Source organism: Sebastes fasciatus, chromosome 5 (genome assembly GCF_043250625.1).
Source record: "Sebastes fasciatus isolate fSebFas1 chromosome 5, fSebFas1.pri, whole genome shotgun sequence".
In the NCBI taxonomy this organism is placed as follows: domain Eukaryota; kingdom Metazoa; phylum Chordata; class Actinopteri; order Perciformes; family Sebastidae; genus Sebastes; species Sebastes fasciatus.
In genome coordinates, this window is record NC_133799.1 from 36408449 (window position 1) to 36428916 (window position 20468).

General features: G+C 42.3%; 1 protein-coding gene and 1 non-coding gene across 2 annotated transcripts in view; both read left to right on the forward strand.

Moving 5' to 3' along the window:
- The first annotated feature begins 365 nt into the window (after positions 1–365).
- Positions 366–437, forward strand: trnah-gug (transfer RNA histidin (anticodon GUG)). The gene has a single exon. It is a non-coding gene; the product is annotated as a tRNA-His (tRNA).
- A 10373-nt stretch (positions 438–10810) lies between these two features.
- The window catches only part of arhgap39 (Rho GTPase activating protein 39), a 111823-nt gene continuing 102165 nt past the window's right edge, over positions 10811–20468 (forward strand). Inside the window, exon 1 of the mRNA XM_074636883.1 lies at positions 10811–10960. Coding sequence (XP_074492984.1) covers positions 10950–10960 — 11 coding nt within the window. The 5' untranslated portion in view covers positions 10811–10949. The remainder of the gene's footprint in view (positions 10961–20468) is intronic.

Sequence of the window (20468 nt, forward strand, 5' to 3'; positions counted from 1 at the left end):
TTATATGGGGGCCCAAATACTACCATTGATGTTATACTGCCATGATAGGAATATGATTAGAAAGCTTATTCAAAAGGCTGGTATAATTCGTTTTACTCATGATTCATTAGTAAAGGAGAGTTCAGACTTCAGCTTGAATATGTGAAAGGAGAGTTAGACCCCAAATGCAACACACAAAATTATTTGTAATAATTTCAAAAAATTCAGATGTATTGCTTATTATGTTGTTCTTGTTTTTATGTGCACTAGTTATGATTGGCCTTGATTAATTCATTGGATTTTGATCGCTTTTTCATCCTCTCAGTGGCTGTTTACTATCTTAATGAACAAAGTCAGCCCCTGGCCGCCATCCCACGGGATGGCTCGCCGTGATCGTATAGTGGTTAGTACTCTGCGTTGTGGCCGCAGCAACCCCGGTTCGAATCCGGGTCACGGCACTTTTGTACAAGGTCGTTATGAATGAAGTGTGGGTATTATTAAGTAAAGACTGCAGATAATATACACTCTATCTGTAAACATCAGCCTAGTTTGTACGACGGATTATTAGGGCCACATTATTCTCTTAATAAAATCTCAGATTTTTTTCCCCCTCAAAGTCATAACTTTACGAGAAAAAAAGTTGTAAAATTACGGGAATGAAGTCATAACTTTACGAGAAAAAAAGTTGTAAAATTACAAGAATAAAATCGTAACTTTACGAAAAAAAAGTCGTAATATTACGAGAAAAAAGTCATACATTTAGAAGAAAAAAAGTCATAATATTACGAGCATAAAGTCATAACTTTACGAGAAAAAAGTTGTAATATTAGGAAAACATATTACCAGCAACCAACAAAACGGGCGAGAGGACATAGCTGCCTGAGCCTGCTTCTGGACGGGTTGCAGCTGTTTGTCTCGGTTTATTTCTTCGGAATAAACGCAGTTTCTTGCACAATCTTTTCAAGGTCCTGATACTGATGATAATGTGGTGCTGATGTACCAAAAGATGAAGTATTTCCTTATTTGTGAAACCTAAACTAAAGTATAACTTTGCAAGATGCTCCACATTCCTCATTTTCACACAGTCGGCACGCTGCTCTATTTCCCCTCTAAAATAACACGTAAAACTTATGACTTTATTCTCGTAATATTACGACTTTTTTTCTCTCGTAAAATTACAACTTTATTCTCGTAATATCACAATTTTTTTTCTCGTAAAATTACAACTATGTTCTCGTAACATTACGACTTTTTTCTCGTAAAATTAAGATTTTATTCTAGTAATATTACGACTTTATTCTCGAAATATCCGATTTTTTTCCCTCAATGTGGCCCTAATACTCCGTTGTAAATGTGTAAAATAAATTGCAGTGTAAAAAAATGGATAATGTGTGTACAATGCATTAAATAAAAGGAAATCGTTTCTCTGGGCTGTGTATGGTGGCCCTGAGAGCTCAATGCACTGCAAATAATAATTAAGTAACCATAGCTGGCGAAGTTAGCAATTTATATTGTCTTCCATTGTCCATTCTTTCATTAAAGTTCTGAAAGTAACTATAGCTGACGTTATACCCAGCTAACACAATGTTAACCTGTATATTTAATTGTGTGTATTTCGTCAGATTATTTGAATTGGCTAACAATAAGAAAAAGGCCAACGCTAGGTTAGCAGCAGATATCTGCAATAATATTTGAATCCTGCAATATTAAAATAACCTCCCAAAAATGTAGCTCATTTACCAACACCACTGACAAAGCCACTCCCCCCCAAAATTATCATTATGAATGTAAACATATAATGAACATAGCTATTGTTAGAACTCACAGTTGTCAAGCCAGCAGCTTGTGGAAGACTCTGGTGAAGCACAATGGTGCAGGCAGGCAGGTAAGTAGACCGATTTACAGGTAAGTACGTTTCTGAAGAACATTACCAATCCTAGCTTTAATTTGCTTGGGTTTTGTCTATTTACATGTGTTTTCTTAATTTCCAGCAGGTTGAGCTCTCAGGGCCACCATAGCATCAACATTTTCACCAACTATTTAAGATAAGATAAGATAAGTGATAAGATATTCCTTTATTAGTCCCGCAGTGGGGACATTTGCAGTGTACAGCAGCAAAGGGGATAGTGCAAAAAACAAGATGCATCAGCTAACACAGTAAAAAAAAAAAGCTTAACAAAGTGTAACAAAATATGAACCATTTAAATAGAAGGAAGTATAAAAATAGGAGCAGTATATACAGTATTGACAATAAACAGACTATTAACAAAAGTGCACAAGTGGAAAATGATATTGCACAGTGAGAATGAATGAAATTCCACCTGAAAATATTGCACAGTATGAATTACACCTGAGTAGTAATAATGATAATGATATTGCACAGTCATTATACAGTATAGTGCAGTTCTTGTCAGTTTTTGGTGTGTAAGTCTAAGTGCAAGTGGTCTACTGGGAGCAGTGCTGGTTGTGGTCTACTGGGAGCAGTGCTGGTTGTGGAGTCTGACAGCTGCAGGAAGGAAGAACCTGCGATAGCGCTCCTTCACACACTTTGGGTGGAGCAGCCTGTCGCTGAAGGAGCTCTCCAGTGCTGAGATGGTGTCCTGCATGGGGTGGGAGTCATTCTCCATCATGGATGACAGCTTAGCCCTCATCCTCCTCTCTCCCACCACCTCCACTGGGTCGAGGGGGCATCCCAGGACAGAGCTGGTCTTCCTGATCACTCTGTCTCGTCTCGTCCTGTCCGCAGCCGAGATGCTGCTGCCCCAGCAGACCACTCCATGAAAAATGGCTTATGCCACCACAGTGTCATAAAAGGTCTTCAGGAGAGCCCCCTGCACTCCAAAAGACCTCAGTCTCCTGAGCAGGTAGAGTCTGCTCTGGCCTTTCCTGTAGAGTGCAGTTGAATTGACAGTCCAGTCCAGTTTATTGTTCAGGTGAACACCCAGGTACTTGTAAGGTGTCACCATCTCAATGTCCATTCCCTGGATGTTCACCGGTGTCAGGGGGGAGTGTGGAAATCCACCAACAGCCCTTTTGTTTTCCCCGCGTTGAGCTGGAGGCGGTTCCACTGGCACCAGTCCACAAAGTCCTGAGTCAGTCCTCGGTACTCCCTGTTGTCCCCATCTGTGATGAGGCCGACGAATTCAGATCATTTTAAAACTTATTTGATGGGCACGTCAAGGGATATATAATAGATGATCCATGGCTTGTAATATACAGTATGACATTATTAAATCAAGCAGAATAATAGGCTACCTGTCTGTGTTATACTAATATACATTTTGTTATTGAGTTGTTGTTACTGATGCATTAATATGTAAGCCGTATTTTACTGTTGCAGCTGTTTGAGATGGAGCTCATTTGACTACTCCATTCAACTACTTTATATACTGTTGTGTACTTTAACCTTTAACAATCATTTAACAATGTTTTGCATGGAAATTCTTCATCAGTGCCAAATGAATGTGGTGAAGTCAAATGTACAGCATTACTCTCTGAAATTTGGGGGAGTGTACGAATAAAAGCGAATGAAATTGAAATAATTAAGTAAAATTGAAGTACATCAAAACCATCTATGACAGAAACCATCTATGTCAGAGTGATTGCCATCCATTTAATAACCTTGCAATTGATTTAAGAGAATAAACTAGTTTCATTTGGCTATTGCAGGAAATTATTGCGAAACAAAATAGCAAATGTTATATTGTTATGAACCTAAAAATGGTTATTTACTTGTTTTTCACCATTTTCATCACATGGACATCAATTCAAGATGGCCACCAAACGAACCCCATGGGCCATTAGTTGACCTCGGCAACATGAAAACATCTTTACTAGACAGTAGACACCCTTAGGGTCCTAAAAAATACAAGATACAAAACAATGCCTTGCAGGTACATGGGGACCTATTTCTCCTGCTAGACTATAAGTACAGTACTTGAGTCAATGTATGCTGCATAGTTACATTTCATCACTGAATATGTCTGAGATATTAAACAAAAAATCTCCTTTTGTCACCATGTTGATTTAAAGTTTGAGAGTGGACCCAATCAAATTAACCATTGCAACCATTAGTCTGGCTGTGAGTGAGCTTAATGCATCTGCATTTGGAAGCAGCGTGTATTTCTGTCTGCCACGTTAGAGATTACCAATACCAGAATATTTTTATCTTGCTCATAAAAGGAAGGTGTAACATGAGACCAGCCATCACTGAGGACCTCAATGACTACGCTAGGTTTCATCAGCAGAAGCCTAATAACAGCAGAGTCAGGAAAAATCTCACCCACATTAATGTGTTATATGTAATTATTTACAGATAACTGTTTGCCTCTGTACTACCAATGAGTACTAGCCCAATTCAAGCAGTGGACAAGACTAAAAAAAATAATTAAAAAAAATGTAAGGTAGTGAACTTTGGTTTGAGGTGAAATAATGCTGAAGCTCCAGAAGTTTGCCGAAGTAGTAGTAGTAGTAGTAGTACCAACAGCAGCCACAGAGAGGCCCCAGAGGCTGTGTTACAGCTCAGAATGGAATACATCACTGATGAGCTCTGCATGGAAATCCAAGCTCCCCATGGATAACTAATCATCAACACTATATATATATTGTTTTGTTAAATGACAAATTTCATTTAAAGGTTAAAGGTACAATTGATAACATTGGACAGCCTGATGGAGACACCAGTGTTACACTCTATACACTAACTGGCAACTGGATCACTGACGACACAGAGACACCACGTGATACCAACGCTGTTATACTATTGGCTCACAAGCTTTGTTAGAAGTAGAACCGCACATCAGATATCTTCCACAGAGATAAACAAGACATTCATTTTGGACCCGCCAAAATGTTTTAAATGATTAATTCACAGTCATAATATTTCTTTGAGGAAAGGCCGTACTTTCATTCGGCACCTTTCTAAAAGCACTATGGCTGTATTATTATTTTTTTTAAAATTGGGAGTGGCTTTGGAGGGAGGCCTGAATGGACCGACTGTCAGTGTTGCCAACTTGGCGACTTTCTCTCAAATGGCAATATGTTTTCTTTAGTGTATAATCATCTAAAAATAAGAATCGTTGTGTTGAGCCCTTCATGTCTACATAGGGGGCGGGTCCTCTTCACGGAGTCCACCGTGTTGCTCAGCCATGTTTCTACAGTAGCCCAGAACGAACAAACCAAACTCTGGCTCTAGAGAGAGCCTCTCATGTTTTTACATTACCTGAAGGCCACCGTAGGTCTCTGACAAGCTGGTGAAACCGAGGTACCGCCAGCCGCCGTCTGACCTCTGATGCTTATTATGGTAAGGATGGCCTCGGAGCGAGGCGAATGGCGTTACCACAGTTTGCACGCAGCGTTACTCACATTACGATAGTGTTGGAAAGCGAGGAGTGAGCACAAAGGTACTCAGTTGGTTGCAGTCTGTAACCACACCACTAGATGGTGCCAAATCCTACACACTGTACCTTTAAAAGCGACTGCTTGTTGTATTTCTGCTTCTTGTTTCGTAGCTTTTCTTAATCTGATTGTACAAGCTACACACTTACCGTTCTCACTTAGCAACAGCATTTGTGAATGATGTCAGACTAATCTCTGCAGGTTATGCATATACTCAGAGAGGCCCCTCTGAGAGTCTGGGCTATATGTACATGTACGTCAGCAGTAGAGATTGATGAAGTGTTCTGCTTGTGAAAGTAGAGGTAACCATCTAAAGCAGGGTTGGGAAGCGTGCACACTGGCTCATGCAAAGCAACATGCAAGATACGTGCAGTGTATTTCATTCTCCTCCCCCTAACATCTACTCCAGCAGCTGTCCTTCACATGAGGCCTGGAGACAACCCCGTTGATCTCGGTGTATTGCTGTAGGACTGCAAGAAGTTCAAGGAAAGAAAATGTGCTGGCGCCCGGGTGTGATGCTGAGGCCTGTCTGTCACTGTTGTCATGACAAGAACCCTGACTGCTGTCAGCTCTCGTAGTGAAACTAAGAAGCAGGAGGCAGCTGAGACTGAGGGACGTACCAGATGGCAACAGGAATCCTGATTAGATATCACTTTTGTGACACAGTGTGAAGGTGAGAGAAACAGACCAATGTGTGGATGTGACTGAGTAAACCTGACTTGATGGCATGTTGAGAACCTCCAGCCGAGAGAGAGGTTGTGTAAACGCAAACATCACATCACAAGCGGCTCTGCCCAATAGCATCAATAAAATTTAAATAAATAAACTATATATATATATAAATATACAATAAAAAAGTTGTTATGCTGTTATAGAAACATTTATATATGTGGTTTCTAAATTATGCTCAAATCAAATTACATGACTACATGAGCAAAACGATTTAATGTAGTCTGGGATCAATTTGTTCCACAATCAAATACTGAGTTCTGCTGCCTGTCCACTTGGGGACCAGCACACACACACGCACACGCACAAACAAAATAACTCCGCATTAACAGGAGTAAGTTGATGCATGCTAAGTGAGTGACATTACACTGTTGGCTTTCTGATTCATGTACTCACATTATACAGATGACCAACCAGTTTATACAACAAAATACCTCAATGGAAGACGTGTCTGCACAAGAAAACGTCCAGATGCTGTTTAAAACAGACAACAGTCCACATCAGGTTGTATATCTGCTGTTGAGGCCCCTATAGGCCCACCCTTGTTTTTGAGTTTTGACAGGGGGACAGACATTACTGTAAGATCAGAGGCCTGTACTACGAAGCAGGATTTAGGGTTTTCCGTCCTACGACGGTGGTTCACTTGTTACCGAGGTAGATCTCCATGGTAACTGATGCTGAACAGCTAACCTGCTCCGGAGCAGGTTATGTTTCAGATAAGAGATCAACTCATATAAAATCCCCGCCTACTGACCAATCAGAACTCTGTGAGCAGATCGTATGATAATATTACACAAATAAGAAGAAGTTACAGTCATAATCCAGGCTGAAAACAACACAGTTTAAACTGACAGATGCTGATGCTGACAGCTGGATTTATGCTGTGGGTTTAAATTATGTTTTTATATATATATATTTTTTTACTTGCTCTTGAGTCCGTTTCTCACTGCCGGAGATGGGACGCAGCTGAGAGAAGGTTAAAATAGTCACACACGCCGTATCATACTTAATGGATATAATGAGGTGTAATCCATCCATCCTTTACATATAGTAATGCTATTTATATCCAAACGACTATATCTGACTTTTGAGTATTCCATTAAATTAATAAGTCTTTAAATCTTTAAAAAGGAAAGGATAGAAAAGAAAAAGCAGAAGAAAATGGAACAGCGATATTCGTCTGACGACAGCTCGGTCGGCCTGTGGCGGTGGCTGGCTGCGGCCCGGAAACTTAAAGGGCACTTGTGATTGGTCAGAACGAATAAGGCACTCTAATTTACGAGTTGGGAGTTTTTTCTTCTGCCAGCTGTCCTTCCTGCATTTGGCAGCTTCAACTGTGTTACTTTTAGTCTGATAAAGTGTTTAACTTCTTCGTATTTGTCTAATATAGTTTACTCTTCCTTTGTAAAATGTGTCTCTCTGCCTGTCTGTCTGCTGACAGTAGACTTGTCCATGTCTGTGATTGGTCAGATGCTGCAGACACTGCCCCGTTCATGTGAACGCGCTCGTAGCCAGACTGAGAAACCCTGGGTTGACTTACAGAGTTGATAACCAGCTTCGTAGGACCGTTTAGCGTGATCTCGGTTGTTAGGGTTAGTGAAGCTAGATAAGGAGAAGATACCCTGGGTATGTTGAACTCTCTTCGTAGTACAGGCTGACCATAGCCCTGTCTGAACAGTACGAGGTTAAGTGGTCATAAAAGTTTCGAAGTGCTTGACTTTCCAGTTGGTCCTGAGGCCAAAAGTTGCTGTTGAGTCACTTTTGATCCCAGACGGTCCCTCTATAAAACAGGACCACATCATTAAAGCTGCAGTCAGTAACTTTGAGCAAATATGATGAAAAGTTATTTTTATAAAACTGTCACTATATCCTGACAGTAGTGCATGAGACAGGTAATCTGTAAAAAAAATCATGCTCCTCTGCCTCCTAGTGCTGCTAATGGCATTTGCGAGACTTCACCACGCCTGAAGGAAAACAACCAGTCAGAGCCGAGCAGTCTGCACGCAGCTGTCAATCACTGCTCGCCAAACTCGCAAACTCTGACCAAACGGTCAAACTACGCAGCGCTGATCATACATGAATCAATATTCTGTTACGTTAATGCCTATTTCTCTCCTCACATGTTTTCAGAATCATCTTGTAGTGCACTGTAGCTGTAAAATGAGAAAGTTTGTGACGCCACCGCCATTGTGAAATCTGGTGAAGGAACGCCAAGTTCCGGTGACATGACCAGAGCACAGCCAATAGGAACGCTCTCTCTCTCTGAAATGACCTGTGATTGGTCAAAGTCTCCCGTCACAGGTTTGATTATCTAAAGCCTGAAAACAGAGCAATGAGGAGGAGCAGAAGTCTAGTTTTCTCTCAGAACACTTGAATTACAATATGCTGAAAGGTTATTATGGGATTTTTGCCCAATGATGCCAAAAATATACTGACTACTGAAGCTTTAATGCATTTCACTGGAGTTGTAATGTTACCTTGTATGATTTGCGACAAATACGACAAATAAAATGACATCAATTGATTGATTTGAAGAAGTCTGTGCTCCAGTTTTTCCAGCGAGTGATATTCTATCATCAGTGTTATTTTATTTATATGTTAGCACCGGTACTAACCGGCAACCGCTAACGTAAGAGGGGTACCACGTGCGTCGGTCTCCAATGTTTAGGGGCACTGACCAAGCTGCGATATTTGACGAGTTGGGAGAGAGAACGTGTTGGCCCTACAGCTCTGGGGATCCAGGAGTTGCTTGCTTTGCCTGTTTGGTAATCCAGCCTTGAGGTCAGAGGAGACGAGAGCACTCCGGTTAATTTTCCATCTTACTGCAGTACGAAAAATCAGCTACATTCCCTCTATTAAAGGCAGGGTCGGTGATCTTGAGAAACTAGCAAGAGTACACTAGATTTAAAAAAAATGATCCAACCAAAAAACCCGGCCCAGTGTTTCCAACTCTTTTCCAATGAAAAACAGGCAGGTAGCCGGTCCAATTATTACATTCGGGTCAAATGAAATGGTTGGAGGGTTTATTACAGTCCAGTGACAGACACAGATACCAGAATGTTTTCTATTTTTTGTTAGAGCATTTGATTAATTAATTGTTATTGGGATGTCATGATAATTTCAAGGCGAGAAGACATGTAAACTAGGAGTTAGATTCCAGGTTCACACAAAGCTGTGAATAATGATTATAGGGCATGGTGAGAAGAGACAGACCGTCATTTGGAAAGATCTTTCTTTTGGAGAAAATAAGAATGTGACAATGACTTGCATGTTCCATGTTCAAATCAAAAGCCTCTAGTCTCTGTATCGTGGTTTGGTATGAGTTGAACCCACGCTGGGCTCAGTTGTAGGCTACCTGTGATGTGATGCTATCAGCATTAACAAACAGGACTTTACTGATTAGGTCTAAAGGAGAGGTAGAGGTGAGTAGAACCGGGCCTGTCATGTGGTCATCATAAGAGCTGTGATCACAAAACCACTTTGGTGTTAAAAAGGTTCAACTTTATTGGGTTTCTTTGAAATGAAATGAAAATATGATTTGCTACAGTTCTTGGATGTCCCTGCAGGTGATGTCTGAGCTCATCCATGAAGTTGATTGATTCCTGGTGTGTTGCGAGTTCACATGCTTCCTGTGTTTTCTCATGAGTTCCATCCCACAGTCACATGGGTGGATGTCTCCAAATAGTTCTCCAGGAGGGTCTGGATGGGAGTGTCTGTGGGAGCCCTGTGATGCATTGAAGACATGTCCAGGGCGCCCCAGAGCATGCTGGGACTGGCTGCCATAACCTAAACCCTGACAGAGTCATATAGATGTAACCTACCACCTGAAACCTCTGGTGAGCAACACATCACTGATGAGAATCCCTCATATACTGTCCTGTTCATTTCACATGAATGCATCACCACTTGAAACGAGCAGTGCGCGTTCCCTTTAGCGTAAAGTTAGCTACGATTAGCAAGACTAATACCGGAAGTTATCGAATGTTAACCTCAAAATAAAATAGTTTGGTGATTCTATGAGGAAAGTGCGGACAACCTTTTAGTGGTAATTAATTACTGCTGACTGACTCTTTACCCTCTGATGTGACAGTATATAAGCTAAACATCCATGGTGCTGTTATGAGACCAAAAACCAAGATAGAGAACATCTTGCAGCTCACAGGTCGCCATGTCTGTTAGGATTGTTTTACACTATTTTACATAAGTATACAGGTATGTAGTATAGTTTTAATAAAACACAATCAGGATGGCTATCTTGTTATAGCAGCTTTTGAGACGGACATGAATGTTCTCCAAATGATTTCAGAGAGATGACGTCAAAGTAAGAAGAAATTATATTTTTTGTAAATATATGCCCTTTAAAGAATTAAAACAATTCCATTAAATGTATACATATATATTTGTAGCTGTGTCCCACAAGTTGACTAATGACATACAAATGGTAAATTGAGGTTTTTCAAGGTACTGATTGGTTATTTTGTGATAGCTTATACTGTAGGTTTTGCAAACAAGTCTGTCATAATCCTTTTTATCAGTCCTATATTAATATAGCCCACACACTATGAGTGCTTGACATTACAACAGTATACTTTTATGTCTAAGTGCCGTATCCCATTCAGGATAGATAGGCCTACTTCTAGATATTTTCAAAATAGCTTCCACATTGACACAATTGGTGAGAAGCTCTTATTGTGAAGGCCCTGACCGGACGTGGAGTCAGTTATCGCTGACAACTTGACGCGAGTCTGGAAGGAGTGACTCGTTGACTGCGGCGACCGCAATCTGGGCACCATGGGAGCCGCCAAGGGATTTATTCTAAAGGGATTTTAAGAACCGTCGGGAACATGGCAGAGAGGTGAGTCTGACTACACACATGAGGTTCATTATTCTCTGTTTTATTCGAGGCTTCATGTGAGAGCAGAGCAGAGAGAGGCAGTCGACTAACAGCTAACAGCGCTGCTGCTGCTGCGTTCAGCCGCCGCGCTGCTGCTGCTGGAGCGGCTGTTAGCTGCTAGCTCACCACTTACTGCCTCACACGATCCAACACATTCTCTATAACGGAACACACATCTGTGGATCCAGGCTTGAGTTCGGTCCGCTCACCGGACCGCTGGCTGCTGGTTTGGTCATTTGTTCCGTGGTTATTAGTGGCGGTGGATCAGCGGTGGAAGGAGGCTGTGCGGCTGGCTGCTGATGATGATGCTGTTGCACCTGTCGGTCTACATCTCCGTCTCTTTGCTGGAATGCAGCTAACCTGCTCTCCTCTAGCTGGATGCTAGCAGCAAACCCACCTAGTCTATCAGTGTGTGTCAGCCGGAGGAGGCTCAGCTCGGCTCGGCTTGCCAGGTCACCTCGAGCCTTCCTCCTCTCAGCATCCCTCATCTCCTCATCTCCATGATGGATGGAGGCGCCTCCCATGAGAGGAGGAGGAGGAGGAGGCTGGAGATGGAGAAGAGTGGCACATCGTCCTGTTCCCTCTCTAACACCGTGTTTAGCCCTGGAGCTGTCAGGATATGTCACAGATAGCCCGGGTTACCAGTCTGTGTCCTAATGGGTGGTTATTCCATATGAACTTGCTGACTGGCAAATTCAATGTGTTTCATAACACATATACCTTAACAGACATTTTTGAATCGGTGGTGTCTTTTTGTCCATATAATCTATCAATGAAGGAAATTAGTCATTATTAGTATAATGTCAATTTTCACAACTGCTCCTCAATGTTTGGAGGAGAGGTCAGGGCCGGCTCCAGCCCTTTTGGTGCCCTATAGGCAACATTCAGATTTGCCCCCTCCTGCCTAGGGCTAGGGTTAGGGTTAGGTTTAGGGTTCAACCCCCCAGAACCCTAACCCTAGCCCCGTGTACCAAAAATATGGACAAAAATTAAGGATTTTTTTTTTTTTTTTTATGGATAGATTTTTATTTTCATAAATAACTGTATTTATTATAATATAAATACACAATTGGTCCCTAATATTGGTGGCTTAAAAGTGTTGAGTCAAGTTCACTGCAACGAGAGTTACAGGGGAGAAAAGTCTACTTCTTTCTTTCTTTCTTTCTTTCTTTCTTTCTTTCTTTCTTTCTTTCTTTCTCAAGTTACATTAATGCAGAAAATGAGGAAGGGCGCCCACTGGCACTTTTTAAATACATTTTTTTATTAAAAGTTGCTTGGTATATTCAATCATCTTCGTACCCGAGAGCATATGTTAATGATGCTGAACAATTTCCCATGTTGTATAACGTTACCTGGCGTGCAATTTCTCCACTGAGTCCCGATACTGATAGAAATACCTGAGCTTTGTGTATCGGCTGATACCGAGGAGCGATCCAATACCAGTCTTTAATCAATAAGGTGCTGGGATCATTCTTTTATGTGTCTTAGGTGTCAGACCTGACTTAAATATTGCTTTTTTAACTTCGCAAAACAAAATGTAACAAATGAATACATAGATATACAGTTACTGAATTGTTATTTATTATTAAAATAATAAATGGTACACCAACAACTTGTTAAAAAATCTTCAAAATGAACAGGAACCTGTTAAAACCTTAACAACTGCTTTTTAAACAACAATTTGGTCAAGACTTAAATAGAACATTATAGAAATTCCAGTCTATAATGTATATAGTATATCCGATCCAGGTACCTGAATCAGTATCAGCTCAATATCCGATCCGTTATCGGTATCGGTGCATCCCTAATAATCTCCCACTGGTGGAGCGGTGGTGAACCAACGACAAAAGTCCAACTTGTAACGTTACTGGATTAAAAGTTGCTTGGTATAATCGATCATCTTCGTACCCGAGAGCATATTTTAATGATACAGAACAATTCTCCATGTTGTATGACATTACCTGGCGTGTAAATTCGCCACTGCTCAAATAAACAATTAAAACACCCAGAATTTGAATTGAGTTTGGCGTTACAGCAGAGGCAAACAAAACGAAATCTCCAACCCTTCTGCTCTGTGGCAGCACAAAGCGTAAAATGTACATATTTTTTGTATCACCTTTATTTCCTTTAAAGTGAGGGTGTGGGCTGCATCTTGAATATAGACAATGGCAGTTTCTCCCCAGCAGCAAGCAAGCTCATGAGCCCCAGTTAATAATTGATGGCTGTTAAATTTGTGTTGCAGGGGTCATTCGGCCTCAATGTAAATCACTACTGCAGGTCTGTCCTGTGGGCTTTGGAGCATTATACAAACCCAGGCGTGTTGTCAGAGTCCTATCGCACAGATCAGACGCTTAGTTCACTCAACCCATTGATCTGGTCAGAATGCACCGTCATCATTCACAAGTGCAGTAATAATTGATGACTGATGAGATAGGTCTTGTTTGTTGTGCATGTGGGTCAAGTTATTATCAGCTTGAGGGCATTTCAGGACTTCAGACAAGCAGTGGTGTGTTTGTAATTTTGATGACATAAATTTGAAGAAGGTGTTTTGCACGTTCAAAGAGGAGAGCATCACAGTAGACACCACACATCTGACCACCTGCTTCCTGCCGGGAGGTTATATCGGTTGCATTCAGACTCAAGAGAAAAGCATTTTGAGGTCAGTCAGTGTAACCGTGACCATTCTGATGTCTTGGTTGAGGTTGTGTGTGTATTCACATTGTTGTATTGACCGGCGTTGGCTAGGTGGCTTAAAGGTCAAGGTTAAGAAATGGATAAATTATTGGTTCAAATAATTTATCAATCAGCAGTGTCAGACATCCTCTGGTTCCAGCTTCACCAATGACCATGCTTTTCTCTGTTTGATTGTAAACTGAACCTCTTTGGGATTCTGTTTAGTTTTTCTTTTAATGCAGTTTGTCAGCAGTGGAGTCTTCAACCTCTAGCAGCTACAGCAGTGATGAGCGTTTTGTGCCTTTTTAGCAAAAAAACCCCCAGAAAGTTGTGGGTTCAGCCAAGAGGAAGGTTTCACCAACCGGCAGCGTGTTTGAGACCAACGCAGTCTCACAGCAGATTTAATCTGTTTGATTAGTGTCCAGACGTAGACACGAATTTCCCTGACGCTCAGCACGACCTTCAACAACGTATTTTTTGTACGTTTTCCTACCAATGTCCAAGAAGTTTACGCTTAGGCAACAAAACTACTTGATAGGATAGAATAACACAAACTCCACACCCAAATAATGAGTTTAAATGCTTTTAAGCATATGACATGACGTGTAAGCAGTCAGATAGTGCTGTGGGCGGGACATTGAGTGAGACTACAGAGTGGTGACTACAGATGGAGACAGACGGTTGCATCAGAGCCAAAGAAGCACGTTTTTTAATTATTATATTTTATTTCCAATCGAACAAAAAAAATCATTTCAGTAATAGTAAAAATGCTGAATATCGCAGCCGATAATTGCAGGGCTGATAATCGGTGGATCCCAAGTAGGTTAATGTGCTGTATGTCTGATCGCAGCTGCTGTCCGAACTCCAATCTCACCATGTGTTGTGGTTGTGTTGCATTCCAGTCTGTTGAGCGGCTGTGAAAGGAGAAATGACGTGCACTTCTTCTGTGATTTTGTCCAAGCGCGGTTGCTGAACGAGGCCACTGATTACTAGCTCTTAAAGAAGCTGTTAATAGGAATTATCCTTAAACTCTTTGTGATTGCAGTGGAAATATGTTGTCCATTTATTCACAAGAAACACTGAAGTCAGTGAAGAACTGAAGTTCAAAATGCGAGGTACATTATTTGTTAACAATCTTACTGTTCCTAACTCATTTAATGGTCAGTGCTGAGCTTGAGACCCTCCTGAAAAATGTTGTGGACACACAACAACATCTATCAAGCCACGCTGCACGCGTCTACATGTCTGGCTGCCAGCTTGACATTTGATCCCAGCAGTAGGGTGGGGCTCTGAGCTCATGTGTTGTGCCAGCAGCACATGGTTGAAATATTCATATCGCCGTGCTCAGGCCACTAAGCTGCTGCCATATCTGTCACATATACTCGTGTTGTCTGTAGCATCTCCTGCTTTGGGACATAAAGAGGCCAGGTATTCAACATGACTGTGAGTCATGTGTGCTGAGGGTGGGGCTCGCTGAACAATAGCTACAATGCATTATGAAATACAATGTCTCACTGAGATTTTACAATATAATCATTATTATTGAAAACACTCACACTACAACCCTGTATTCACAAGATATGAACATGTGATCTGTACCTGGATAATCTAGATAGTGACATCTGATCACTGACCTTTGCATAAATTTACATCTGGTATTAAAGGGGCACTCCGCCAGTTTTACACATTAAAATCCAGTTTGCTCATAATGAGGACTCCCAGTCAGCCCGTGAAACCAGTTGTATAACGTCTTCTGTGGATCTGGAAGAGCTTCGTCAAGTCTGAGAAAATAACCCTGATGATGACATCATCAGGGTTAGCCTGATGACATCATCAGGGCAGGCTACACCCTGATGATGATGTCATCACTTTATAGGGATGTTAACAATTAATCAACGATCGATCCACTGGTCGTTAAGAATTTGATTGAGCATGTGACATTGAATCAATCTACTATCAAATCAAGATGTGAAATATAAACAACGTGTAGTTTAGGGATGCTAATAATTAACCGTTTAACCGTTAACCGACATTAATGCTATCGGTTAAATGGTTAAAAGAAATCTAAAAAAATTTATTGAAAAGCCGAGCAAAACTCAGAGGAGCGGCTCGTCTCTTTGAGGAGAAAAGCTGGTCCACCTTAACAGCCCACCTTAAGAGAGTCTGAGCCGCTATTGCAAGATACAGGAAGTTGGCTCGGGTCTTGAGCTGAGGAGTCGTAGCATTTATTCACCGACAAATAAACTGTACACACGCTGCTACTGCTCCGTTCACAGCTAGAATGCCACTGACATCCCCACACTCACCGCCGCCACACACACACACGGTCTTTTGGACACTTGCTTACGTTACGCCGGGCTGACATAATGCTGACCACCTCGCAGCTAGACTAAATGATGCGGTGGAGACTTCCTGGGAAAGTGGCTGCATGTGTCCTCGACACTACACGCAGCACCGTGGCTGCTAACGCTCCTGGACGGTGAACTGGGGACTCAGTTGTCTGTTGTGCTCATACACTGCAGCTGGAGCACCGCTGCATGCGACACACTGATCTTGTCGGTTAGCGGTTAATGATCGGTTAACGAGGGTCGGTTATCGGTTATAAAAAAAAATCTAAACGAGCATCCCTGGTGGGGTTATATTGTAGATATCAGTAGAAGGTGTAGGTGTATTTTCAAAGCATGTTTCAATGACTCGCATTTGCAACCAGAGGGTGCTGGGAGAGGCGGTGGAGGTGGCCATGCCGAACCCACAGTCTGAAGGTGATGCGCCCGACAGAGACGCTCAGTCAGCAGCGTCGGGAGCTGCAGCCCTGCATCAGGCCTCTGCCATGGCTCTAGCTGGCAGCGTGGACACGGAGGTTGAGAACTTTTAACGGGATACCAAGCCGACAGGCTGGTGGAAAGTCAACGCGTGGTACGGCAAAGCTGGCACGCCAGTACGTCGTCTGCACACCCCGCAACATCTCATAGCCTACCATCGGAGTGGGTGTTGTCTAGGGCTGTACAGTTCAAAGCTTCATTCATAACGTTGACATTCAAATAATTATTATTCATAACTAACAGAACCATTGCGTGCCGTCAACCTTCTCTCTCTCTTTTTCTCTCTCTCGGCACGGAAGAGCGACGCAGCGCTCATTCTCTGTAATTGTCTCAATCCTCAGTCCAAAAGTCAAAATGTATTGAAAAAAGATGTAATCCTTTCCCAAATTCCCAAAAACATGTTCTTATCTAACAAAATATTCTGCTTCAGGCCTCTATCTTTATATGTTTCGTAGGTTATGCAATACTTCAGAGCATATGCTATACGTTGGAGAAAAAAAAACGCTTTATGTTTTGGTGTACGCATAATTTGCACGTTTTTTAAATAGCATTTAATTGATTGATTGATCGTCAGTGTTACGAGTGATCGACTACTGCCTTACGAACTGCAGGCGTGGAGTTCGACTGACCACAGAGAACATCAACATTGAAATCAAAATCATTTGTATTTGTATATTTAAATAGAGTTTTGACCTCTTCACATGTTTCCCCTTCTCCATGCACCTTGAAACTAGGTGACGTAGTGCCAGGAAGCCCTCCTCTGCTTGTAAAGTAACTCCCGCCCAACAAATAACACCATTGAATTGCCTCATTTAATCATATGGGAGATGGATGACCTTTACTGTCCAATACCCTTTTTCTCATTAAAAAAAAGTCTATTTGTATAAATGTTGATTTCCCCTAAACAGTAAAACCCTTGAACTTGCAGCATGCCATTGCAGATCCTTCAAACATGTCAGTTGCGTGTCATATTTCATCCGTCATATGATTCGTTGAAGTGGTGCAGCTCTAATCTTTAGCTGTTAGCTTGTCTGTGGGTTGGCAGAGGGCCCAGAGGAGGGGGGGTGGGGTGGAGGGAGGAGACAAGAGACAGAGCTATGAGGGGATATTGACAGACTGTACAGTGGAAAAGTAGCAGCAGCGGCGGTGAGAAACAGCATGTCGCCTCCATCACTTTGTGCCCGAGAATGAATCGGACACAGCGTTGAGCTATCGAGCTCTCCGCTGCTATTGTTGGACACTGATTGCTCGTGACTGCAGCAGAGCCTGTTTGAATTTGAATAGGGAAGTGAGCAGAGATAGCAGCATATTGACTGGCATTGACAGTGGATGGAGGGGGGGAGAGGGAGGGGCGGGCGAGATAGAGGGAGTATTGACGGATGAAGAGAGCAAAGAGAGAGAGCACTTTCTCTCTCTTAATAGGATTATTGTGTAAACGTGTTTGTCTGAAGGGCTGCCCCTAGAGGCTCCCACATCTGTGTGTGTGTGTGTGTGTGTGTGTGTGTGTGTGTGTGTGTGTGTGTGTGTGTGTGTGTGTGTGTGTGTGTGTGTGTGTGTGTGTGTGTGTGTGTGTGTGTGTGTGTGTGTGTGTGTGTGTGTGTGTGTGTGTGTGTGTGTGTGTGTGTGTGTGTGTGTGTGTGTGTGTGTGTGTGTGTGTGTGTGTGTGTATGTGTGTGTGCCCAGTGGTAGAGAAGGAAGGAACACCAGCAGTATTGGGTGTATAAAATGGAGAACAACAAGGGGTGTAAGAAAATATCGAAAGAATCGAATATCACGATATTTTTTTTTGCAATACTGTATCGATTCTCGAAAACATTGTATTGATTTTTAATTAATAGTTTACATGCAAACATTAACTCAGTCAATACTTTATTTCATTTGCAAAGAGATGCGTCCCTCTCAGTGTATGTGCCCTCTCAAAGTAGAGCTAATGTTACAGGGACTGTGATAAATGAGAATGCAGATCCCACTGTTCTGATTACATAAAAAAAAGTGAACTCTGATTTGACATATATGGTGGTGTGTTCTTTACACTAGGGATGTTAGTAATTAACCGTTTAACTATTAACCGACATTAAGAATTTTAACCGATTAATGCTATCGGTTAAAACAGTTAAAAGAAATGTTAAAAATGAATTAAAAAGTTGAGCAAAACTCAGAGGAGCGGCTCGTCACTTAGAGGAGAATAGCTGGACAGCCCACCTCCAGAGAGTCTGAACCAGTGTTGTTGCTAACGCCGGGGTTAACCACCTTCACTTTATTCAGCAGGCGGCTGGCAAGACACAGGACACGTTTTTACAACGATACGATACAATATGATTTCCATGGTTCCGATACGATTCAAGGACGATATTTGGCTCGTCTAGAGCGATACGATTCAATGACTTGAAATTAATAATCACTTAATGAGGGTCGGCTATCGGTTAGAAAAAGAGTTCAAAATTAGCATCCCTACTTTATACTATGACAGTTTTCCTAAAATTATGTCAGTTTGGGTTAAGGATGTTAATAATTAACCGTTTAACTATTAACCGACATTAAGCATTTTAACTGATTAATGCTGTCGGTTAAAACTGTTAAAAGAAATATTAATAATGAATTAAAAAGCTGAGCAAAACTCGTCACTTAAAGGAGAAAAGCTGGTCCACCTTAAGAGCCCACCTTAAGAGAGTCTGAGTCGGCGTTACAGATACAGGAAGCCGGCTCCAGTCGAGCCATGAGCGGAGCACAGAGCGGAGGAGTTGTAGCCTCGTAGCATTTATTCACCGACAAATAAACTGTTCACACACTGTCTGCTACAGCTACGTTCACAGATATAACGCCACCAACAAAACCCACATTCACCACCGCCACACACACACACACACACACAGAGTTTCTGTTGGAAACTTACTGAAGTTACGCTGCGCTGACAGACCGTATGTGTGTGACTACGGGGAGCACAAAGCTACCAGCAGAGCTACAGCTGCTAACGTAGCACAAACACACACACTGTTTGTTGGACAATAGCTATCGTTACTCCGGACAAACACACAGCTGACAACCTGCTAAACTAAACTAAATGTGCGGTGGAGACTTACTGGAAACGTGGCTGCATGTCCGCGACACTAGACGCAGCATCGTAGCTGCTAACGCTCCGGGAGGTGAACTGGAGACAGTGAACGCAGCACCGTAGCTCTCCTGACGGTGAACTGGAGACAGTGAACGCAGCATCGTGGCTCTCCTGACGGTGAACTGGAGACAGTGAACGCAGCATCGTAGCTCTCCTGACGGTGAACTGGAGACAGTGAACGCAGCATCGTAGCTCTCCTGACGGTGAACTGGAGACAGTGAACGCAGCATCGTAGCTCTCCTGACGGTGAACTGGAGACAGTGAAAGCAGCATCGTAGCTCTCCTGACGGTGAACTGGAGACAGTGAAAGCAGCATCGTAGCTCTCCTGACGGTGAACTGGAGACAGTGAACGCAGCACCGTAGCTCTCCTGACGGTGAACCGGAGACTCAGTTGTCTGTTGTGCTCATACACTGCAGCTGGCACATCGATGCATGCGAGGCACAAATCTTGTCGGTTTACGGTTAATAATCGGTTAACGAGGGTTGGTTATCAGTTAACAACATTTTTCAAAATTAGCATCCCTAGTTTGGGTCCAAATGAGGGATCGACCAACGTGTTTTTTTTAGGGCTGATAACGAATATCAGTAATCAAGGAGCCCAGGGCTCCAGAGTGCGACCAGTTTGGTCGCATATGCGACTCATATGAACGGGTCCAACATGTGTTGAATGTGCATCGGCAGGTCCACGTTATATACGTCTGGTGTATGAAATGTCTGTATCCTCACTGCGTTGCATCTTTTAAACTATGATAATCTGGTTATGAGTCACATCTCCCGCCTACGTGCAGGCACCGTGAATGTAAACTGTAACTTGACTGGTTGGCGGAGGCATACAACCGCGAGGCGCTAATTTAAACTCTT